The following is a 25,896-nucleotide window of genomic DNA, read 5'->3' on the forward strand; positions in this document are numbered from 1 at the left end:
GGCTTTGAAAGTGTCTGATCTGCAGAGAGAACTTTGAAGTGATTGTGACCTGATACTCTACTGAAAATGACAAAGTCATTCATCAACGGATCCTGTACAGGGTGGAGTGTGCCACCGGAATAATGATCAGAACAAATTCATTCATTGGTAAATTTAACAAACCTCTTAAGAATAGATTCATTCAATTTGCATTGAAATGATGCAGCACAGCACGGCACAGCACGGCTCGGGTTTTTAATGGTTTTCCATTGGCAAAAGTTGTGGATAGTACCTGGTACTTTTTTTGGTATATCCAAGTTCTGATACTAGAAGGTGGCGTTAACGCCCGTATACTCCGCCCGTACACTCGGCCCGTACACTCCGCCCGTACACTCGGCCCGTACACTCGGCCCGTACACTCCGCCCGTACACTCCGCCCGTACACTCCGCCCGTACACTCCGCCCGTACACTCCGCCTGTACACTCCCCCCCCTTACACTCCGCCCTCCGTACAATTGACGGAGTGGAGACATTCCTCTGTTTAGTTGCTGATGAAAGGATTTAGCGAGTGTCGCTTTAAAGATGATGTAATAGCAATTTCACTTGCCGTCACTACTGAGAATCCTACTGAGGGGGTACTATCCGCAGTGGAAAACAACATAGAGACAAGGAACTGGTACCAAAAGTGAGCCGAGCCGAACCATGCAATGAGGCAAGATGCGTTTCATAAACCCAAGCCCAATCATTTTTGGTTCACTGGGAAATGCTGCTCCTGCAGTTTCATATTTGTTTCTGGAAATCCACTGACAGAATGTCCAAGATATACATATTGTGGTATGCTTTTGATGACTGAAACAAAGTGTAGCTGACCTCAGGTGATCTGATGTGGACTTTTAAGCGTCCAGAGTTGTAGCTGTTGCCTGCGGCGCGCTGGACCCCGTTGTGGAGAGATGTGCTGCTTGGAAAAAGTCCTTTCCCTGGGATGAAGGCTATTTCCACAGCATTGTCTTGGCTGGAGACAATTCATAAAAATACAAGGACATGAGCATGTTTAGAGTGATGTACATATAAGCAGCAGCTGACTAATCCCAACTGTGATCACAGTCTCTCCCGAGATTCACAGACGTTACTCACTTTGAGATACTGGATGAACTATTTAGATCTACAAGCACCACCCACCTAAATTTGACTTTGTTCAGCATGCTTTTGGCCTCCTCGTGGGTCACACCTATCAAGGACTCCTTGTTAACAGCAATGAGCTGATCTCCAGGCCTCAGTCGTCCATCCTGCACAAGAAAGACAGAGCCTTTAGTCATACTGAGCTGAAAAACCACACAGGTCGGTGCTCCATTTTCATTTGATGGCTCATTTAACAGGATTGCTAAAGCTTCCTGACTGGGTGTATGTATCTAAATTCAACCTATAACTCTGGTTGTGGGACACAGATGAGAAACATAAGCATTACGGACAATTAAAATATACTGCATGCCAGGTGCTATGGTCTGTGACATATAAGAGAAAAATCCTCAACTGATAAATAAATACCACAAAATGACTTGGGGGCTAATGATGTCTCAAAGTTTTCATCAGTGGACCACTGCCAACAGGTTCAGCGGACTCTAATCACAGAGCTGAGGTCTGAAAGGGATCAACTACATTGATAACTTCAATCTGTTCTGGGGGCATTTATTCATGGCAGACAAGCTGCCTTCATATCATGTAGGGTCCGAAGGATGTCTACATAAACCCAATCCCATTAGCATGACAAGACAGATCTTGGAGCCAATTGTGCAACATCGGAAATGCTCCTCCTGCTGCCTCCCTCCAGGCTTTTTCAAACATGTTTTTAACTTCATGGCATCAGATCTTCTGCAAATAGTCAACTCTTCTCTACTCTGAGGCTGTTTCCCACAAGCCCAGAGACCTGCAGTCATTAAGCCACTCTTAGATAAAAATAGACACCTCACTATGAACAATTTCAGACCCATATCAAACCTCCCATTTTAAGTAAAATCATTTAAAAGGCTATTTTTCAACACCTTAACATCCCTTATAATTGTGTTCATCTATTCCAATCAGGATTTTGACCCTGTTTATGTAATGAATGACATCCACTTAAAAACAGACCGTGGAACACTTGGTTTTCTGAGTTTCTGGCACAGCGACAGGGAAACATATCTGAGCACACAAAAATGATATGCTGAGTTCCCCAAGGCTCCATGTTTGGGCCTTTTCAGGGCAATATCTACACATTCTACAAGGGCAGATTGTGGAAAACAACTAAATGTTTTACAATAATTATGCAGATGACACACAGATTTATATAACAATATCACCAGGTGACTTTGGTCTGATACAAGCACTGACTAGCATTGAACAAATCAGTGATTGGATATGCCAGAAGTTTAAACAAATATAAAACTTAATTAATCGTCATTGGACCCAACAAAGAATAATTAAATGGCCATTTACATAATCAGCCAACTATCACCTGTATATGTATCAAGAATTACAGGACCAATGTCTCAGCAGGATTTAGGACAACTTGCTGTTCTCCAGTAGGCTACTGTAATGTTGTCTTTACAGGTCTCTCTAAAAAAGTTGATCAGACAGCTGCAGCTGATTTAGAACGCTACTGAGTCCTCACAAAGACCAGGAGAGTGGACCACATAAGTCCATTTCTTAGATCTTTACATTGGCTTCCTGTTTTTTTAAATAATTGACTTTAAAGTTATTCTGTTGGTTTATAAAGTACTAAATGTTACAGATCCAAAATACATTTCTGATCTCCTACTCAGTTATGAATCGTCCCAACCTCTCAGATCATCCTACTGTCACCAGTAAGCAGGGTTTGCCACCGTATAGCAACGACAGTACTGATAATGCATGGCAGCATAATTCTCCAGCTGACTCATCCCATACAGGAAATCACATGAAATGCTAGCTTGCTTCCTATATCACACAGGGGATTAAGACTTGGGATTTAGAGGAAATTAAGAACCTGCAGAAAACTAAGCAGAAGACTGGGAAGCTGAGCGACTGCGTGTCAGTGGCTGTTGTAATAGAGCCAGGCATTATAGTACAGTGTGGAGTGAGGTAAAGAGATGTAATGACATAGTGTGGACATACAGTACAGCATTGCTTTACTGTGCCCTGTCTCTAACACAGTTGCATGTAGTCTTACTACCCTGTACCAATCGTCTTCAGTTATTGGGCATTTGGAGTCCGTAGGTCAGTGAAAAACAAACGGCTCAAAAGAAATGTCATGCATATATGCCTCTTGCATCATCCCTGAGAAAATCTGGATTAGTATAATGAGTGTGGAGAGATGGCTATAGCGTTCTTATTATTTGTTTTTTAGTCAGAATCTTATAAATGCATGTGTACAGTATTTTATGTGTACACTTTACTTTTTTAGTTATTGACCTTCATTAACTGCTTTTTGGCCACTCTGGGGCAGTGAGATAAGCTAAGAACACATCTGACATATCATCACCTTATATGTGTTAGAAAACACATCCAACAGACACAGAGCAATATTAACATATTATTATTAAGTTTAGTTATTATTATTATTATTATTATTATTATTATTATTATTATTATTATTATTATTATTATTATATTTAGTTATGTTTGTGTCTATTCAGTCTTCTTTAGCTCTATTTTTGGTCTCCACAAACTGCTAGGAGTCTATTTATCAGCTAAATGCTCCACTATCACCAGCTAGTCTGTAACTGTGTTTGCTGCCGTGAAGGTCTTGCACAGTGAGTTTGTCAGAGCTCTTTCACTGAAAACATCTTCCTTAACCAGGTGGATGAGAGCAGAGTTTGTGGGCAACACTAACAAACTCTGTAGAGGGGAACTGCAGAGACACTGAACCTATATAAGTGTTGAAGACTGCAGCATTAGTTCAGTACAAAATGCTAAAATAACTTTAATGATCTAATAAAAACATAAAGCCATAATATTATTCCACATCCATAAAATAAATAAACAGTCACTAACCAACATTTTTTTAGACAAGTATGCAACATAAGTAATGCTGGGATCAGACTACATAATATATCTGGCAATTATAGAGACAGCAAGATTTGCTGACTCGGACAAAAGACATGGTAGACTACATGACGGACACCAGTCATAGCAATCCAACATAACTTGAAACAGCGCTTCTACACAACCAAATGTGTCCTTTTGATGTCTCTAGGTAGGTTGTTCTGGGTCGACAAGGGTCAAACTTTAGATACTTCTTTCAAATAGAAGAAAGCTGTTGGTGCTGATATGAGATAGAATTACCAAGATGTTAACATCACATTTGATGAGAGTGGAAATAGATCATAAAAAGGCCAGTGAAATTGAATCTATAAAAAGCTGTCTTTTATAAGACTGTATAACTGTTGACGAGTGTTTTGATGTCTGATTTAACTTAGAGAGAGAGGAGATATATACACATACCACAGCTATAGCCAAAATCTAACTTTTATTGGCAGCAAAAAGTTATAATAATCATTAGGGCTGTCGAATTAACGTGTTAATTTCGATTAATTAATCACAGAAGAAATAACGCGTTAGAAATATTAACGCAGATTAATCGCGCTCCTAGATGCCCCTTACTTTCCCCCCCCGGCGCACGGAGCTCTGACAGCACCCCTCCCCCCGTCCCGGAGCTCTGACAGCACCGTCCCTGTCGCACGGAGCTCTCACAGAAAATATTGTTACATGCGATTAATTAATCACAAAGTTTGTAATTACTTTGATTAATTTTTTTAATCGCTTGACAGCCATAATAATCATAGAAACCCCTTCTGTAAATCTTGTATCAAAAAGTACAACCCAGAGCTCAAACAGTTTTCCACAAGGATCACAGAACACCGTCTTCGCCCTGAAGCGCTCTCTGTGATTCCCTGTCACTGAAAATGATGTAAAACCTTGCAGGGCATATGCAACAAAAAACATCTGCTTAGAAACAGCTTTCTTCAAGCATACAAACATAAGTGCATATTCCTGTATTCTCTGTCTCTCCCCTCCATTCTCCTCTTTTCCTTCCTTGTCATATTGGCCACAGTTGACAGTGAGTGGGCGGACAGAGAGGCGAGGAGGATGGGATTGGGGAGAGAGAAGCAGAGGAAGCGAAGAAAAGGAAGAAGGCAGCAGTATGTGCAAACGGAGGGGTGTGTAGGTTTGTTGTCATGTTAAAGTTGTGATTCTTTCCGCTAATTCAGCATAATCATTTTACTTCTCCTTCAATCTGTGAGAGTACAACTGACTTCCTGACAGATGAGAGGCGATATGAGTGAGTTGCAGCTATGAAAATGATAATAACATGTATATTTTTTGCATTCCAGAACATACAAGCATTGTCGTTATCCTTACCCTCTCTACCATTATAGAGACAGAACATGTCTCTGTCGTGCCCTAAATTAAAGGATGATTGTAGTTTTGGAATGAATTCTAAAATTCCACTGGTAATGATACATTGTACTCACCAAAGTAAGGCTGGAAACAGCAACATTGTTGCAACACAGTCCAACGAGGGAAGTAACAAGTCTTACATCTCAGGATAGAGTGAGTACAATGTTATTAAAACTGATGGTTCAGTGAGAAAAACATGTCAAGGAGTTGACTATTTACAACAAAGCGCTATATTAAGTTTTGCGGGGAAAACAGACAAATCCCCCTTAATGAACAGGGAGGAGTTTCTGCAGAGTAGTCAGTAGGAATTGCACTTTTTACACCTGCATGAATATATCTGGACATTACTCGTCTGCTGGTAGCCCAGCAGCTGACAGAGGCATTCAGATTATGTCAATACATGTTTAGGCCTTGAAGTATTAAACATGAATGGGCCAGTGATGGTGAAGCATGAATGAAACAGCTGATGCCGATCTACCAACGCAAGAGTGACTTCAGTGCTGCCACAGTTAGCACTATGCTCCATGATTGATAGCCAAAAAAACAACAAAAACAAAGTTGAAGTTGCAATAAACTGGAATGATCTTTTAACAGCAGGACAGTAAACTAATCTCATGGTATTCATGGTACATCTAGAATTCCACAGTGTTATGTCAATCTGACTAACTGGAGCGTGCTGTACCGACGAAGCCTTTACGTTAACCACATAGCATTTGCCGCTCTCTCTCCTCTAGCAGACAAATGGATCATAGAGGCCTCTTGTGAGGTTGCAGTTTCCAGCACTTGTTGCCTCGTTTCTGTCACGCACAAATGACTGTGTTCCCTACAGTCCCTGAGACTCTGGGGCCATGGTGCAGAGCTCATCCATCATGTTCAACAGCAACTTCCGGTCAGGATAAATGGAACATTTACCTCCTTACATGCTTCCACCAGTGCACTCCTGTGCAAGATCCTTCAGCTCCTTGCAGTCTTATGGCAAAAGCAAATAGCCATCTGCTCTCAGGATATAAAAACTGGATGTTTAATGATACAGGGATTAAAGTATCAATCTGGCAATATATCTTTGTCAACAAATCCCATGAAAAGAATAAAACCAACAATAACTTGATCCCTTCTTACAAGTATTCTGTGTATATCCAAAGCCTGATAAAAAAACATCTATATGAGCAACACCGGATACACACACTGAAGTTTATTTTAACTGTGGAATAGTGGAAACTAGCACACAAATTGTGGACTAATCCACTGCTGAAAATATTCCCCAATTTAATGCAGCCTGCTATTTAGTCCTGTTTGAGTTTGATACGTTCGATAAAAACTACAGTGACAAAATGGATGTGAAATTATGGAACCTTTATTTTAACCTAATAACCTAATATATTTGTGAGCACTGTCTGGTGATTTATGTCTTCAGTGGGACAGCACACATACAAGACAGGAGCTGCAGGAGCTGCTACTGCTCTTGCAGCATACGTAGATCTGCCAGTGTGTGTGTGTGTGTGTGTGTGTGTGTGTGTGTGTGTGTGTGTGTGTGTGTGTGTGTGTAGGGGGGGCTGACCTTCAAACTTGGTGTAGTGTGTCTGTTCTGGGACTACGCTAATAGAGCAGCACTGACACTGAACACTAAGGAATATGCTGTGTTTAACATTCTTTAATCCAGCATGAAATCCTAAATATTCAACAGGATATCTTGAATGGACAGGACTGTTATGTTTGTCACCTTATGCTCATTTTATTCAGTCAAGGTGACATTAGATAAAAGAGAAATGCCGTTTGAATGTGTTTTAGGAAAAACAAGAAAAGGATTTTGGCATAGTGGCCTTTAATATGGTTTACTGATCATGTTAATAACACACATATTCTAATATTGTGTAAAAATTCCAGCTCCTCTAAAATCATCAATCACTTTTTGTACAGTTTTCTGTCTCTCCACCTCCCTACACGTGTATTTTGAGTGCAATTAATTTGCCAGAAAAGATACAAAACGCACAATAAAATAAAGTTAAAGAGGAATTTGACTAATAGCATTATTCACATTTTCTATAGATATCGCGATAATATTGCTATTGTGAATTATTCGCAGTAGTGAAAATCTGATATTGTGCAGCCCTACTTTCAGCTATTTGTATTTTCAGTTAATGTTACTTTCACATATACATTTTCATTAAAGGAGTAAGACAAACTAAAATCGGTTTGGGATACATGTTACTGTGCTGGTCAGGAGGTCCTCTAACCATCACTGTATCTGTAACATGTCAGCAGCCTGCGACCTGAGGCATGGCTAAGCACTATTTTACACTAGTCTAAGGCCAAAGCTGCAGAGGTCTACACTTCCTGCTTCTCCCCTCTGCCTCTCCTCTACCTTCCTCCATCTTCTTCACTTCATTTCCCTACAAGTAGTCCCTCACTGCTGCACTGCATCCATCTCACTCATGTCTTATCCAGGTTTCCTCGTGGTCCTCCAGTCTGGGCTCATGGGAGTCAAGTAATACTATAATTTATACTGTTGTTACCATACTGTAGGGAATGTGTTGGCTGTAATTGACTGGCTACAAATATTACTCTGATTTTAAATGAGTTTAAAGCAATCATGTGTTATTCCTGGATTACTGCTTAAGAACTACAATTCTCACCACTCCGCACTTCATCCAGTCAGAAATTTGGCTGCTACCATGTACAAACCGGGAAGTCAGACTTGATGATCAACCATAGTGTCTTGCTGGTTCTGTAAGTACCATGGTAAATGCTAACATGCTAACATGTATACAGGACTGTCTCAGAAAATTTGAATATTGTGATAAAGTTCTTTATTTTCTGTAATGCAATTAAAAAAACAAAAATGTCATACATTCTGGATTCATTACAAATCAACTGAAATATTGCAAGCCTTTTATTATTTTAATATTGCTGATTATGGCATACAGCTTAAGAAAACTCAAATATCCTATCTCTAAATATTAGAATATCATGAAAAAGTATACTACTTGAATCGTCTAATTAACTCGAAACACCTGCAAGGGTTTCCTGAGCCTTGAAAAACACTCAGCTTGGTTCAGTAAACTAAATCACAAGTATGGGGAAGACTGCTGATCTGACTGCTGTCCAGAGGACCATCATTGACACCCTCCATCAGGAGGGTAAGACACAAAAAGAAATGTCTCAAAGAGCAAGCTGTTCACAGAGTGCAGTTTCAAAGCACATCCACAAAAAGTCTGTTGGAAGGGGGAAATGTGGCAGGAAACGCTGCACAACCAAGAGAGATGACCGCAGCCTTAACAGCATTGTGAAGAAGAGTCGCTTCCAGAATTTGGGGGAGCTTCAAAAACAGTGGACTGAAGCTGGAGTCCAGGTATCAAAAGCCACTGTTCACAGACGTGTCCGGGAAATGGGCTACAATAGCCGTATTCCCATGGTCAAGCCACTTCTGAACTCAAGACAACGGAAGAAGCGTCTGACTTGGGCTATGGAAAAGAAGCACTGGACAGTTGCAGAGTGGTCCAAAGTCCTCTTTTCAGACGAAAGCAAGTTTTGTATTTCATTTGGAAGTCAAGGCGCCAGAGTCTGGAGAAAGGCTGGAGAGGAGCAAAATCCAAGTTGCTTGAAATTCAGTCAGCGATGGTTTGGGGAGCCATGTCAGCTGCTGGTGTTGGTCCACTGTGTTTCATCAAGCCCAGAGTAAATGCAGCTGTGTACCAAGAGATTTTAGAGCACTACATGCTTCCGTCTGCTGAAAAGCTCTATGGAGATGAGGAATTCATTTTCCAGCATGATCTGGCACCTGCCCACAGTGCCAAAACCACCAGTAACTGGTGTACTGACCATGGCATAACTGTCCTCGATTGGCCTGCCAATTCCCCTGACCTGAACCCCATAGAGAATATGTGGGGTATTGTGAAGAAGAAGCTGAAAGACACCAGACCCAACAATGCTAATGAGCTAAAGGCCGCTATTGAAGCATCCTGGGCATCCATAACACCTCAGCAATGCCACAGGCTGATTGCCTCCATGCCACGCCGCATTGATGCAGTAATCCGTGCAAAAGGATTCCCAACCAAGTACTGAGTGCATTAATGGACATTTTCAAATGTTTGATTTTGTTTTGCTGTTATAAATCTTTTTTTTTACTTGGTCTGAGGAACTATTCTAATTTTTTGAGATAGGATTTTTGAGTTTTCTTAAGCTGTAAGCCATAATCAGCAATATTAAAATAATAAAAGGCTTGCAATATTTCAGTTGATTTGTAATGAATCCAGAATGCATGACATTTTTGTTTTTTTAATTGCATTACAGAAAATAAAGAACTTTATCACAATATTCTAATTTTCTGAGACAGTCCTGTACATACAAGTTGAGTGTCAACAATAGTGTGCGTTATAGTGGCCAAAAAACAATTATTGCAGCTTTAAAAATAGACTCCTGATATTGTTAAAGCCCCTTATAGTAGCACTTAATTAACTAAAAAGTATTGCTTGTGTTTATTTGTTTATACAATAAAAACATGTTGGTATGGCGAGGAGCAATATCCCTCCCTTAAATGTTCCTTCTCAATATCTGATGTTTTGGGGTTTCATTTTACTCTGTGTATGTCATTTCTTACCCGGTGACAGTCTCCTCCAGACAGCACCTCCTGGATGAACACAGCGGGGCCGTCAGGCTTGTTGGAGCCTCCTCCGATGGTGATGCCCAAACTGCTGGATCGTGCCACTGAAATGAGCTGAATCACTCCTTCACCTGGATGACTGAGAAAACGAAGACACATAAACACATCAATCTTTCAAGTAGAGGATAGGGCCTCTATTTCTCTGAATGAAAGCGCAGTCAGGTGCACCGTGTCCGGTGTGTCGATGGTGTATGAGCGCACTTTTGGTATTTTTGTAGCCAGGGGTGTGCCACAGGTCTGTGAGCATTATTAGGCCACCATGGCATTACTGCCAAATTCTGCACACAAGCCGAGTAAAAGTGATCATTTGGCTGACATTATTCCCGCTGATAATTATCTGTATTGGGCAGGCAGTAAGAGAGATTGCAGTGTAGATATACTGTACCAAAGATATGTTAGAGGTCATTTGTCAACTGTCCCTATATAAAGAAAGTAGGGATACTTTGTTTATGTTTATGTAAGAAAGTAATATCAGCCGAAATATTGTTATCAGTTTAACTCCAAAGAAATCCAGTATTGGTGGGGATCTGGATCACGGATCAGGGCTGTATCTCTAGCGCTGCTGGCCCGTGGTGGACGGTGCACAATACAATCAACCCTAGTTGGCCCTAGATTACAAACTTTGGATTGGTCACTAAAATACTAAACTCCACAAAATGCTGCATGACCAGAGCAGCGTGTGCTTTGCACTCCACGCCTGCACAAAAGATAGAGCCCAATATGAACGGACGATTGGAGAGACACAATGACCAATGTTATTTTGATTTAGATACTGGCATGATTGAAAGTTTATGAAGGGTTAGTTTAAACAGGCTGAAGTTTCTGAGCTTCTGACCTGAGCGGTCATTGCTGCTGTACTGAAAGGAATTGTTCCATTTTACAACTCTCTAAATCATCCAAATTCTATTTGCTAGCCACAACTCCCCAACTCAGTCTCTTACCAACAGGAGAGCAGAGTCGTGGTTGATCCTGTACAAACTACTCTTACCTGAGGGAGCGCAGCATGGGCCCACTGTTGTTGTACGTGTTCTGAGAGCCCGCTGGGCTCAACAACAGAGGACTCTGGGAGCGAGACGAGGAACCAGATGATGTACTCTCCAGGTAGCGGCCTCCTTTGGAATGGCAAGAAAGAACAAACACAATAGACAAAGAGTAAGTATTTATCATTTAACCTGTACTTTGCTTGGAGGTATAAAATCAACAATTGTCAAAATGATAAAAGATATGCCTTCAGATACTTATCTGAATCCTTTTTTACACTGGATAAATCATTATTTAGATACGGGCTAGTAAGCAAACACGATGGTCACTTGAAATGTGTTCTATAAGGAAATAAGGGAAGGGAATAAACGTTTTTCACATTGCAGACAAAATTAACTGAAACAGGTTATTCATGCTGAAACTCAGTAGTGTATAAGGATGTCATGGATTCTTTGACTAAATTAGTTGTAAATGGGTGTAAAGCAAAGCATAACATGGAAGAAAATACTAAGCAGCAAGCAACATTCCTCTAATCTTCTTGTGCACCATAAACAAAGCGTTTTATACATCAATTGCACTGCGATTCCTAAAGGCTTAAATTTGTGGCATTTTGTTAGTAGAGGAAACGTTAACTTCTCCATGTGTCCTATGGCAGCTGAGCCAAAGACATGGGTCATTTCAGTTCATAACGAGACACAATTTTAAACACTGTTTATAACCGTTTTAAACATTTTACTTCAACTTGGCATGTCTTGGTAAGAATTGAGTAGAAACTGCAGCCTGTAAATCACAGTGTGTGACTGGGCATACACGGTACAATTAGAGCCCGTTTCTGACCCGATTTTTTATTTCCGAGTCGGACCAGCAGTGTACACGGGGGGATCCATCATGGCCCGATCAACTCCTTCCGACCGGCTGTCTGACGTCCGGATGAATTTCTGACATGTCAGCATGGCTGAAACACAATAAACCCTTACAACGTCTTACAAATTAATTATATTCAAGCAAAACTCGGCCCTCACAGTGCATCCTCTCACCATGTCATCTTTAGTAACTCAGTTTTTGTGTTTTACCAAACATTCTGTGTGAATTCATTAATATTGAGACGTACCCTGATGCATCAACACCATTCCCTGCACAGAGCACACAAGACTGCTCCCATGCTGAAGCCGTGTTGTAACAAATCTTTACCAGCTGGCTGCCTCCTTCCCGGCTCAAACAGATGTTGGCAGTTGTGTAATGGACAAGTGCACTTGTCATAAGCCATTTTTAAAGGCAGACTCACTTCATCTACCCTTTAGGCTTAGTGCTCTGTCAAATATAGAAATGTTATTTTTACATAGACCTATAATTATGTAATTTAGGCATTAAACATCATTAGTACAGAAAATGAATTTAACATACATGAGCAGGGGATATACCCACATTAAATTAAAGTTAGCGATTGAGGAAAAAACTAAATGTGTAATATATCATACAAACAGGGCTAAACAGGGATGTGCCTACCTTGCTGTATGGGAGAGTTGCGTGTTGATCCTGTGCTACCATTAGATCCATACTTTTCCAGCAACTCAGCAAATTCTCTCCTATTCAGGGAAACCAAAAGAGAAACATTATTGGGATAAGAGTTTCTCAGTCATGGAAAAGACAGAAAGATGTACACATAAGCAGTTCATTTGACTAAAACAGTGTCTGAACCAGAAGTAACCGTGAGTTGATTCCAATCAATAACATGTATTGAGATTACCGAGGTATAGTGAGGTATACCACATTATAATTATCATACAATCATTACAGTGGTTACATTTCTTATAGGGTCAGCGTATTTGGCCATCAGACTATTTACAGGCGTTTAAGCGTAAATTAAACTGGCATATGTGAAACCCTAGACATCTTCTAAATTCAGCCAAACTCTTATAGACATGGTTCATTTGGATCTAAAACCTTTCAGTGTTATGTCAGAGATGAGAAAATGTTATTAATATTCAATAAAATTCACAACTTGTTTTTTGCATAGTACGTACAATATTTGAATGTGCATGTCACACATGTACGTCTGTAATGTGGAAAGCACCATAGTATTTCTATTATCATGGAAATAAAAGCTTTTTAAAAAAATGATGGTCATTTCTTTTGTAGATTGTCATCTACATCACAACAATATAATATCCCTGTGGATGATGATTTCAATGTGCCGTTTATAAGCAGATTATGATAAGCGGTAATTTTGGCTGGATGGTAAATAAATGGTTCTTGGACAGCAGAAAAAGACGACCTCAAGCTGCACCTCTTTCATAACCAGCAGCAACAGACGGCTGGCAAACTGTCCTTGTTCTTTGAATTATTCTCCTCCAGTTAGAGTCTTTTCATTTTTGTCATCTTGCTCCTGGGAGTGTTTACATGATTCTATCCAATCAAATGTTACTTGGGGCAACTGGCTAACTCCACCCATCATAGGAAAGGGCTCTTGACCTGGTTAACTCATTTCCTAAATTATTAGGCTAAGACCTAATTTATTCATTTCTCAATCCTGATAACAATATGAAGGAGGGAGCAGTGGGTGGAGGCCAACGGTCCTCCACAACTGTAATGCTGTGGTTCTCCAGAGACTCATACTTGCTAAGTCGCACCCACATTAGGGAAATCAAATCAAATCCCTTAACGATTTGATCAAATCCCTCTATTAATTATACCCTGACCACATACTGCATTTCATTTCAGAAATAGTCACATTATAGAAACTAAAGACGCTCTAATTGCTCTTTGACTGGGACTTAAAGGCCTAACCAACATGTTAATGGTATTTTCTACTGTTTCACATTATACGGGGGTGGCCAACCATTGTATTCTCAGTAACAATGGACAATTCGACTCTCTGCAGTCAGCACACATGTGCATCACAAGCACATGGCATGTATTTGCATGTCTTCATGTGTGTTCAACACTTCAACCACACAATGTGAATGCTATGTATGCCATTATGTTTGGGTCAAAAATAATGAGCGTAGAACGGGACATTCCGAGAACAGAAAAATATGTTTTGCGTGCAAATACACTGCAGGGAAGACTAGAGGCTCCCCCAGATGCTTGTGATAGGATCCTTAAATAAACAATAAACATTACATCGCTGCTGAGAGCTCATGAGACAGCCCCTCTCATCATTCAGGCCGTTATATGTCCCATTTCAAAGCTCTTGACAGAACGTTTTGAGTGCAGGAACACAAATGATATGTTGTCAAGAAATGATGACACAAAACTAATTTTGAGTTGAGAATTTTTTTTATCTCAAAAAATTTATTTTGCATGTTTTACATGATCCACATAAGCGCACAATTATAAGCTCTCTCTTACTCACTCATTTTCCCTCTCTTAAAGTCCCCACTCTCAAACCATTGAACACTTGAACAGTGTCACAACTGTGAATGGGACATTTATTAAGGGCCAGTTTTCTGTAACACCTTGCTGAGTTAATGTACCAATAGTCATGTACAATAATGGAATAATCAAGTATTATTGAACATATTTTTTTTATAATATTATAATTTATTATAATTATTGTTCAATAGGCAAATTTAAAGTAGTTACATAAAATATACTGTGGCAGACACCAGTGCATGCTTGCATATGGAAACATGTGGCTCACAACCAGAACATCCATTTCATCTGGTTGTTTCTGGTGAATTGTGTTGTGGTTTAAGTGGGTTTAGCCTTTCGTAAGAGTAGGCATAATCAAGCTTATTTATTTATATATTTAAAAAGTGTCACAGTTGGTAAACATGTAGCTAGTGCTCAGCTAGTTTCAACTTGATTTTAAAAGAAGTAGAGGAAATTTGTTAAGAGGGAGACGCAGACAGACAGACAGACAGGCAGACAGGCAGACAGACGGGCATAATCCCCCCCTTCCCTGCCATCCACTCTCCTCCAGCTCGATCCTCTGCTCTGGGAGGGTAGTTAAAGCACAGAGCGCAGATTAACACACAAGGCTCATCTCATCAGGAGCACAGCCCTAGGTTAAGCTCTCTCCTCTCTCTGCTGTCATTCCACCACAAAGACCTCACCACTGCCTTTGTGACAATCCATCACTACATTCCCTTTTAAACATTTATACATTTTAGGATGACACTCATTCAGTTCTACATATTCATACTGGAATCTTCCCATTAAATCCACAGTCTGCTACTGTTGGCTGTGTCACAGTGCTATTACCACTATTAACTTTTCATTTCTGGCACGTATTATCTGTAAAAGCTAAGCGCAAATCTTGTCTGCATCCGAGTCTCTTCTCTGAGGATTACACTGGCATTTTTAAGAAATATCAGGGCTGACATGCTCATGTGCAAAGTCTTGCTCATTTAAATATGAAAGTCCACTACTACCTTAGTCAACTTACAAATAAGGATCATGTTGTCTGAAGTGGATTCGAGGGGGAAATTAGGCCTGTGATGCTGGAGAGATTAGAAAGCTGGTTGAACACTAATACTAATTAGTAGACCAGAACGCTAATGGTAGCAGGTGAGTTCAATCGGACCCAAGAAAGTCTTCTAGAACTGCTCTGTTTCTTGTCCATACTGACTAACTCAGTATTTTAGATTGGAGAAAACAAATCCCAAAATGAGGGATGACTGTCAAGCACTGTGAGAACCAGTGAGCCACCATATCACTGTACTGTATCATGGACATTTGCTTACTTTGCTTCCTCATCTCTGGCTATGAGAAGGCGCATAAGATTGGTCGCAGAGGCTGCTCTCAAGACGTCCACAGCTCTGTAAAACAAACAGGGGCACAACCACACATTGACATCATTGTTACAGCATCACCTCAGTCAATCATGTGATTAAACAAATGACAAGAGCAGTAATTCTTTAGTGGACTACCTTTCACTTGTGACTCCTACTAGACTGTCCCCGTTTACCTCCAAGATCTGGTCCCCGGGCAACAGGTTTCCTGTCAGAGGTCAGAGAAAGGTCAGGTGTATCAGCTAGAAGAAGAACTTGTTATACAGGTTATAACAGGACGAGACGATTCCTTCAGTGGCACTTAGAGCTCCGCAAAATCGGAGAGACAAGACAATGGACTTAAACACCAGCAGTGGAAGATCTAAGTAGGGACATTTGACTCCAGAGCATCTGAAACCAGCTTTTGGTAATAGAGAGTTTGGTAGGTAGAGTAACAGTGTATGTAGGAAGTGGATCAGATAAATGATTGCACAATGTTGTTATGCAACCCACACGCTTCCTTCTCCGATGTTGATGACATGCCATATGTGCGGCAGTAAAAAAGGTGAAAAAACAACAAATTAAAACAAAAATGTAGCAAAGTTTATGGGATCTTCTAGCAGCTGCATCTGCATGCACCGCCATCACCATGGCAACCAAACAGAACACCAGCTGATGAATCCACAATGAAAATATAGGATGCAGTCTTGTAAAAAAACCCTAACCCAAGTGTTGGAATTCTTCATAATAATATATTCAACTCTAAGATCTGCTACGCCAAAAAAAGGCTAGCATGACGTAACAGATCCCAGTGTGCTACTACCACAGCCTCTGCTCACCACGGCACCGCTCACCACTGTTTCTCCTCTTGGATCTGTGATCGTTGGATGACCTTTCCTCCTCAGTCTGGCTTACAGTCACTTGAAACATGTCCTTAAGAGTTAACAGTATCAGACTTTGGAGATAAGGATTAAACCTCGGTGTGACCTATTTCTATTCACTGCAGCTTTGCACATTACACTTTTCTTTTTTAACATTTAGTGATCTCATCCAGTGAGACTTTAAATAAAGTGTAAAAAAAGTAATACAATTACAGTGAAGGTAAATAACAAAACAACACTAGTTCAAGTCTAAATAGATCTGGTTTAAGTGATGGCTGCTAACCCACTATTTGATCAAAAATAAATAAATAAATCAACAGATAAGCTCACTACATATGAGCAGTATGATTTGGATGGCTTCTTAACGAAATCTCACAAATAAAGTGGTAACGATTTTTGAGTTTAATATATAGTTTAATACTTACATGAGAGAAGCTCCAAAAATATTTGCTCATTATTTCTGACAGGATGTCCACTGTGTCTAACTCTCACTTGTGTTCTCAAGGACTGCACAAGGTTGTGTGTAGGTAAAGTGAAAGATAAGCAGCACCACTGAAAATTGGGTGTTTTGGTTTCATGCAATATGTATTTTAAGGCGTTCTGTAGAATATGGGGGGAATGGACATTTCTACAAATAGCTTCTGCACCTGATTTGGCCACCTTTATATTTCTCCTGACTTTCCTGAAGTATTAGCCTATGTTTGTTTGTTTAATAATAATAATAATAATAATAATAATAATAATAATAATAATAATAATAATAATAATAATAAATTGTATTTATAAAGCACCTTTTAAAGCTAAAAGCAATCTCAAGACGCTAAAATGCAGGACAACAACAAACATAATATTTTACAAAAAGGCTTTTGTGAAAAGAAAGGTTTTTAGGCTCTTCTTCTTTTAAAAGTTTTACCAAAACTTTCCTCCAGTGATTTTTCACTGATATTTGTGTTGAGGACATAGGACAATGTTTCCTTCCAGGCAGTAGGGCATGCAGGATGAATGTAGCCTGAAGTCACAAAAGTGTCTTCTCTTCAACCAACTATCCAAGTTCACCTCCCTGCTTTAGATCCAGAGCTCTACAGACAGACACGACGCGCATCAAAAAAGAATGCACACATCCTAGTATTAGGAGCAGTGGGCAGCTACTGTACTCCTGGGGAGCAGCGCCCGGGGAGCAGCGCTATTTAGCAGCGTTTTATGCAAATCTGGTGAACTACAGTTGAACTCATTTACATCTATAGACTTGGTTAATTTTGAAAAATACAAAATGTTCCACTCCTTATGGTAATTTGCGACAAGTTTAGTAAATGTTTCACAAGGAGTCTAATACATTACACAAAAGATTGCCAATTGTTCTAAGAAACATCAATGGCACTTTTTTGTTCTGGGTGATCCATGTTAACTATGACACGATACCTGATTCTTCACACCTTTTAAGAAAGTATGATGAATGATTAGATGTGGAATCTATAGCTTGACTAGCTAGGGAAACTCAAGACTAGCCCCTATTGAGGGTCGGCAGTTTAGAGCAGTGGTCCCCAACCACCGGTTGTTTGGTACGGGGCCGCACAGAAAGATTGAATAAAAAAACATTTTATTTTTGAAAGGTTTTATTTTGAAAAATCACCGGTTACATCTGTCTGTGCGTCTGTGTCTCTTGACACATGTCAAGACGCTCGTCTGCCACGTGATACTTTACTTCAAAAAATCAATCCCACAGGCAACAATGAGAGGAAAACAAACGTCTTTAAAAAGCGTGTTTATCGCTACAGGTGCGCTGAGTTTCTTTGGGCAAGGACAATGGACATCAGGTGTCCAATGTCAGATTGAGGAAACCTGCACAGACTCCTAAATATGTTACCTGCAAAAATCCATTCATGAATCACACTTCATCTGATTTGAAAATAAGCCCCAGTAAACACCTCAGTGAATTCATACAGGGACAGGAGACTTCAATAACATATGCAGACCCGGTGTTGGGAGCTATAAGGACAATCACATGTGATGTGTTTTTGTATTTATATGCAGACCAATGAACCATAATAACAGATAATAGTCTATTGTCACCTTGTTAATCTGGATTGTGTTGTTCCATTAAGTGACAAGGAAGACCATAAACCTATATCCAGGATTCCAAACCTCCCTGCAAGAAACCACAGACACTGTGGACATGTTTCCAACAGTCTCCAGTCTTATTCTTTAACAATGGGAGGGAGAAAGAACTGCTAGTTAGTTACCATCATCACACACATTCCCACAACATGACAACAATGACGATACAGTACTTGCAGATTTAGAAACTTCAGTTGAATCCTAGACTAGCCCCTGTCAAATAGAACGGAATAATGGCGAAAAGGTTAGGTAAGAGAAAAATTGATTCAGAATGCAGGGTATTTAACCTGCAGTGGTCAAACGATTCTTTTTTTGTTCAATGCAAAGAAAAGGCTGTTTGTCTCATCTGTCAAGAGGCGGTGGCGGTATTCAAAGAATACAATCTGCGCCGACACTATGAATCCCGTCACAAAGACAACTATGATAACTTGCAAGGCCAAATGCGAGCAGACAAACTCTCAAAGCTAAAAAGTGGACTGTTAGCTCAGCAGAATACATTTGTACGTAGTCATCCGTTCGGGCCAGCTTTCGGGTTACTCAACTGATAGCAAGCAGCGGTAAACCTTTCACTGATGGAGAGTTTGTCAAGAAATGTTTGAATGCTGTCGCGGAAGAGGTGTGTCTCGAGAAGAAAGATTGGTTCTTATTTATTTCACAAATCGGGTTATTTATTTCTTGACTTTTTTCTGTGAAGATCCCAGAAAGGGTTATTAATATTTGGTTATGTGTGGCTTTCTGGAAAACAATAAATGTTTACGTTTAGGCACCCCTGCGATCGTCACACTTTTTCTGTTACAAACTGACCCCGGCCCCCATCAGAGAAGGGAAAAGTTATGTGGCCCTCACAGGAAAAAGTTTTATACACTTTGTACACTAGCTACAAGAGTTATTTTTGATATTTGTTTTGATTAGTTAGGCAGAAGCTAGCAGTTAGCGAGGGAGATGATACAGGTCACTGCACCTTGAGCCGATGATCTACAGCAGTTTCACTGCCTCTCTGTATTGTTTGGATAATGGTTACCTTGGAATTGAAGTAATAAAAGTAAACCTGGGACACCATGACAAGAAAAGGTACCCTCGGAGGATACAGTACTTACCATCACTAGATGCAAGGCCACCTGGTAAAATCCGTTTGACGTAGACTCCAAACTCCTCTCCAGTTAGCTCCTTCACTCCACCAATCACTTTAATCCCTGTTGGGAGGAAGAGAAGAAACAGACAGATATCAATGACACGTGAGAGTAAGGATTCTCGTCTTGTTTTGTTGTGTTTAGAACAAATTCTATTCATGGATTTCAAGATTTAACAATATCCCACTATAGAGTTTTCTTAAGCTTTGGCTCACCATGGTACAACGTTCACTACGAAGTCACCACTTAATTTCTACATGTCCTTGTCACTATTTCAGTTTCAACAATAAAAAGCTGGTGAACTCAACATGTAAAAATACTAATTACAGTACATAAATGAATAATAATAACATGGTAAAGATGGGATTTTAAACACTGTGATCTAAGGGAGTGAGGGGAAGGTCATTTGTCGGCAGCGGCCATTCTATTGTCATATTGCTGACAGAAGAGGAAAGGGAGGGTCACATAAGAAAGTTATTCGATGATTTAAAAGAGCACAAATGTTTTCATTCACTGAGGATATTATTCTATGATTTAGGAATTTTCAAGAAGTAAAAAGATATTATTTTCAATTTTAATATGCATTATATTATTATAATATTATATATACAATATATTTATTTTAAGAAACCTTTTCATTTGTTGTCAGAAAGTAAGAATTAGTAAGAATGTACGATTTGTGCCGTTTAATGTCTATGAAAGATAAAAGAAGTAACAATTTCTGAAAAGTTATTTACTTTAAAATGTGACATAAATTGTGTTAAACATTTGCACTTGTTTTGTAGGTTCGGGTTGTAATAAATACATATGAAATTGCATTAAACCTCCACTCAACCAAACTGTAACTGACTGTCGTATATACTGTATGTTTCTGTATTTGTTTATTCTACATGATAAACCTCACAGTACGCATGTGTTGTGGGTTTTTATAGTTGTCCTTTAAGTGATTACACTGTAGCTACAGTAGCTTTAATCGTAGACTTTGTAGTTGATGTGCATTCTTCTAGTTTCTGATGCTGGCAGACTTTGTTAAGGAAAGGCCCAGTTCCTGCTCCTTAAGTTACACGCAACTAACAAAGACCACAGCAACGCTTCTGCTTCTCGTCAGTGTGGCAACATCATGGGAAAATACAACAATGGGGTTATTTATTACAGGTAACTCAGAAACATCAGTCCATCATCAATTAACATAAACATTCAATCATGTTATATGCGTTAAATTGCGTTCATTTGACAGCCCTAGATGGAACGATTTTATTTCTACCAAACTACACCCGCCAACCGTCACCACAGCGTTCTACTCATGAACGAGGCTAGCTAACGTTACAGCTCAGCCGAGGAGGAACTCAATGTTTACATCTTTTGCTGTCATGAGCACGAGAAAATAGTTCCTACATGAAACTGCTCACAACAAGGTTTGTGAATCATCTTGAGCAACCGGATCATGATTTCTGAGACATTGTTGTAGAGTTTTTCAAATGTACTGTTTTGGTGCTTTGAAAAAAGAAAAAGAAAAAGAAGCAGTTCCATTATATTGGAGAGAAGGGAGACATCTCTACGGCAGATACCTCCAACACACACAAAATATGAATTTTTGATTTTGGGTTGAACTGTCCCTTTAAGTCAACAGCAGACTGAATCTGTTTACATCAGCACTGAACATAACAGCGCTATGAACAGTGATATTCAATTTTTGATGTATAGATTGAAATGAAAGAACGAGATCACGGGTACAAGCGGCCGAAATGGGTTTTCTCAGACGGGTGGCTGGCGTCTCCCTTAGAGATAGGGTGAGAAGCTCAGCCATCCGTGAGAGACTCGGAGTAGAGCCGCTGCTCCTTTACGTTGAAAGGAGCCAGTTGAGGTGGTTCGGGCATCTAGTAAGGATGCCACCTGGGCGCCTCCCTAGGGAGGTGTTCCAGGAACGTCCAGCTGGGAGGAGACCCCGGGGAAGACCCAGGACTCGGTGGAGAGATTATATCTCCTCACTGGCCTGGGAACGCCTCAGGATCCCCCAGTCGGAGCTGGAGGATGTGGCCCGGAGAAGGGAAGATTGGGGTTCCTTACTGGAGCTGCTACCCCCACAACCCGATCCCGGATAAGCGGTAGACGATGGATGGATGGAGATTGAAATGCAGTTGAACAGTGATGCAATCATTTAACAAACCACAAAATGTGACAACAAATCTTTGAACTAAACTAAACTTTCCGAATGGGCAATGTGATTTGTAATTTCCACCTCTAGTAAGTATGTGTGTCGGCCATTGCTGCTGTATATGACAAAGTAAATGAAAGAATGCAAACACAGTTACTGTGGGGAAATTAATTAAAGCACAATATGGCCCGATCATGTACAGTAAATCGCTGATTTGTAAATCAGACCCGGCTGCCTGGCTGGTACAGTCTCCCTTATTTAACAATTGATCAGGCCTCCTTCAGGCTGCCTGTTACCACAGAGACAAAATGGTAACATTAATTAGGTCTGGAGCGAAGTGGTGGATGTTAATTATCTTCTGTTGGAAGAATGGGGTTACAAAATTCCCTTTTCTCAGTCCTCCCTCCATTCTTGCTCTTCTCTGAGGAAAACAGTATCTTGTTCTTTTGTTCAGCCTCAAAGCACTCTCCTCCCCCCGCCTATCATCAGATAAGAAAAACATCATACTAATGCAAAAGCAGCTGGAGCAAATAGAAAAGACATGCCTCTCTCTTTCCTGTTTGCCTTCACATTCAGTTTTCCATAGAATTATTTCCTCCTCATCAAGAGTATGTTTACTTCCCAAGGATTAAAAGTTCCAACACTTTAGGACGTTGTAAAGATCACACGATTCAATGTGATGAAAAAGGCACAGTCCACACGCTGAGCTGCACTAACATTAAGATTAGCATGCTGTGCTGTCCTCAGTGTGGGACAGCAGGACTGTTTGCTACAGTGTGCACAACAGACACTGCTGAGGCCGCTTCAGATGTACAGCACGGGGGTCTTTAGGCTTTATGGATTGGAACAGTGTGAACACTTGCACATGCTCAAATTGGATGACTATAAGCTGCTTTGGTACTCACCTGACACACACACACACACACACACACACACACACACACACACACACACACACACACACACACACACACCTTGTTGATGGGTGCTATGTTTTTTCTGATTGAGGACTGTCTATGTACTATGTTACTAAGATTAATAAGTCTCTTTGACATTGCATTTATATATCAGCTGTAGGCATTACAAACACCACTGACGTATTGCACACTGATGAACTGTACAGAGGCTCATTATGATGATGTTTAGGAGGTGATTTGACTTTCTAATTAAAGTACATTCAAGTAGATGTAGTCCCAACTCACCATCTGTATAGAGTACACACTCCATTTAATATTGCAGATCAACAGCACATAAGCTCATTATGATGACATAGAGTATATGAATTACATAATGCATTAATGTTTATAAAGCCAATAGTTATGAATCTACAAAGGCCCATGTGATCCCATCAGCATACAGTATAAACTCTATAGATCATGTGCATGTGACGTCACATTTATTTCCCAACCCGTAAGTCAACCATGTTGGATGTATATACAACCAAGACGGCGTCCGTTCACGTGTGTGTTGCTACAACGCTTCGTAATTTTCTTTGTATTTAAACGTCTAAGATTGAAAGAAAATGCCAATCGTGTGCGCAGTGTATAATTGTGGTCATAACGCTACTTGTGACCCAGAGAAACGGTTCTTTAGATTTCCTACAATCATCAAAAACAACGATCCACAAAAGAGGGATGAATTGCTGTCTACCGAACGCCGTAAGCTGTGGTTTAGCAACATAAATCGTGAGGATTTAATAGAAGAAAAAGCACAATTCACCCGTGTGTGTGTGGCGTCCACTTTATATCTGGTAAGAGCTCATGCTAAAGCTATGTTTTCAATGTTTACGTTAAACATTTGTGCTTATGATATACCCGAACACTGTAAGACCTTACTTCTCCATATCGCTGACTGGTAAATAAGGCACTTTCTTTACATGTGATGGCAGCCATTTGCTCTTTTCTTCTGTGCATGTTTTTGTTTTGCTTATTCTTGAGCCTACTTCACTTGCGAAAAGCAAAGCACCAATGTGAGAACATGCTTCGCTTACTCCAGCCATACAATCACAGTGTGTGAGGATAACATTGCTGCTCTTCTCACTCACAAACCACGGCTTGAGCGGTGTATCTCGAGATCTTTGAGAGTGATTTACACGGGCATGGACGAGCACCCTGTCATCTTTCACTGGTTTGGTAAGAAGACTACCAACCCAGCCAGAAACAAAGAAATGATAAGCATCTAAGCTCTTGTATGCCTTCATTTGTGCGTTGGTTGCCCACGGCGTTTGTAGCACAAGGTAGTTCACAATATCAGGATATTCAAATCGGCGGTAGTGAATCTGAATCCTCAATATGATCCGACGGCTTTAGCGTGTACGGGTCACGGCCGCACATTTGGACTTTTTCCTCTGAATCTTGCCTTTGCAGAGGACTCCAGAGTCAGAATACTTTGAAGAAGTCGGAGTTGTTGTTGTTCGCTTTAGATGCCATTGTTGATTTGTTAGTCATCCAAAATAGAGTCGCACGCATACGTCACACAGTTTTGTCACATGTTTGCACACTACCTATTCCTCAAAGCCCCGTTCTGACATTGCATCTCTTACTCATCCCATACATTAAGGTCAATGAGCTTATGAGACTATGAAGTCATGCTCAACTTGTGCTAACCATCATACAGCATCACACACATTTTCTATCAAAGAGCCATTTTGCCCCCTCTTCCACCAAATTAAATTTGTCTGGAGCCGCATTTCATAACACAGCTTAAGTTTTATATGTAGTTATACTATATTTGTTGCATTTATGAAATTACAGAATGACAATAAAGGTAACTGTTGAGATCAACAAAGGAAAACACCAAACTCTTTTGAAGAGAAGGAAAAAATACACTGGCATGTATAGGGACCTACTTTGAAATAAATTAAACACAGAACTATGAAGCTCTATTTGAGTCCTCCCCATATTTTTTTAATCAAATAAAAATAAAATGAATATGAGGTTAAAGAGCCGCATGGCTCCTGAACCGCAGGTTGCAGACCTCTGGTATAGAAGGAATAAATCCCAACTAGAATTACTGCCTGGCAGTTGTTTGCCAGTCAAATTGCAGTTTACATCCATGTCTGTCCAGAATGTCATAATTTCATCATATTAGACATTAGTGTAAAATTACCATAATTAGTCTATTAAATCTTGAGTTATGGCTAAAAATGTGTTTTGTGAGGTCACAGTGAACTTGACCTTTGACCACCAAATTCTAATCAGTTCATCCTTGAGACCAAGTGGACATTTGTACCAAATTTGAAGAAATTTCCTCCAGGCGTTCCTGAGATATCATGTTCACATGAATGGGATGGACAGACGGAGGAACATCCCGAAAACATAATGCTTCCGGCCATGGCTGTCACTGCCGCGGAGACATAACAATTAAAGGGCCACTCCACAAATTGTACACTGTAAAAACGCAACATACACAGTTAAGGCGAATTCATACTTTCCGCATCTGCGTGTCCGCGAGGGTACGCTACAGTCCTCGTGACGCAAATTACGTCATCCACCATGTACTCTGCGTAGACTGTCCATGTGCAACCCAAAATGTGTGACCGCGCTGGTTGTACACTTCGCAAGCGCGCCAACTATGTATGCTCCTGTTTCATTCCACACTCCAGTCCAGTTGGTGACGTATGCACCTCTAGCTGGTTTGCAGAGAAGAAGAAGAAGAAGAAATACAAACACAGCCGTTAAACTCCTGGCAAACATCGTAACGTGGAGTGTGGATCGGTAAATGCACAGGCGTGAAACACCATATCAACGCGGACGCTCAATTGTAGTATCCATGGAACTGTGTGCACATCCACATGACCGCAGCGGTCCGTGGAGGTGGAATGCAGAAAGTATGTAGAGCCTTTATGTTGCAAACATCACGTAGA

General features: G+C 40.3%; 1 protein-coding gene across 3 annotated transcripts in view; it reads right to left on the reverse strand.

The window, feature by feature from the left end:
* Positions 1–25,896, reverse strand: part of LOC115011992 (syntaxin-binding protein 4) — a 55,255-nt gene that overhangs the window by 23,707 nt on the left and 5,652 nt on the right. For all 3 annotated transcript variants that reach the window (XM_029437345.1, XM_029437344.1, XM_029437346.1), the window contains exons 3-10: positions 19,844–19,939; positions 15,910–15,979; positions 15,724–15,798; positions 12,542–12,621; positions 11,043–11,166; positions 9,992–10,133; positions 1,159–1,265; positions 850–991 (exon numbers count right to left, since the gene is read on the reverse strand). In XM_029437345.1, the coding sequence (XP_029293205.1) occupies positions 850–991; positions 1,159–1,265; positions 9,992–10,133; positions 11,043–11,166; positions 12,542–12,621; positions 15,724–15,798; positions 15,910–15,979; positions 19,844–19,939 (836 nt within the window). The remainder of the gene's footprint in view (positions 1–849; positions 992–1,158; positions 1,266–9,991; positions 10,134–11,042; positions 11,167–12,541; positions 12,622–15,723; positions 15,799–15,909; positions 15,980–19,843; positions 19,940–25,896) is intronic.

This window comes from Cottoperca gobio, chromosome 8 (genome assembly GCF_900634415.1).
Source record: "Cottoperca gobio chromosome 8, fCotGob3.1, whole genome shotgun sequence".
NCBI lineage: Eukaryota > Metazoa > Chordata > Actinopteri > Perciformes > Bovichtidae > Cottoperca > Cottoperca gobio.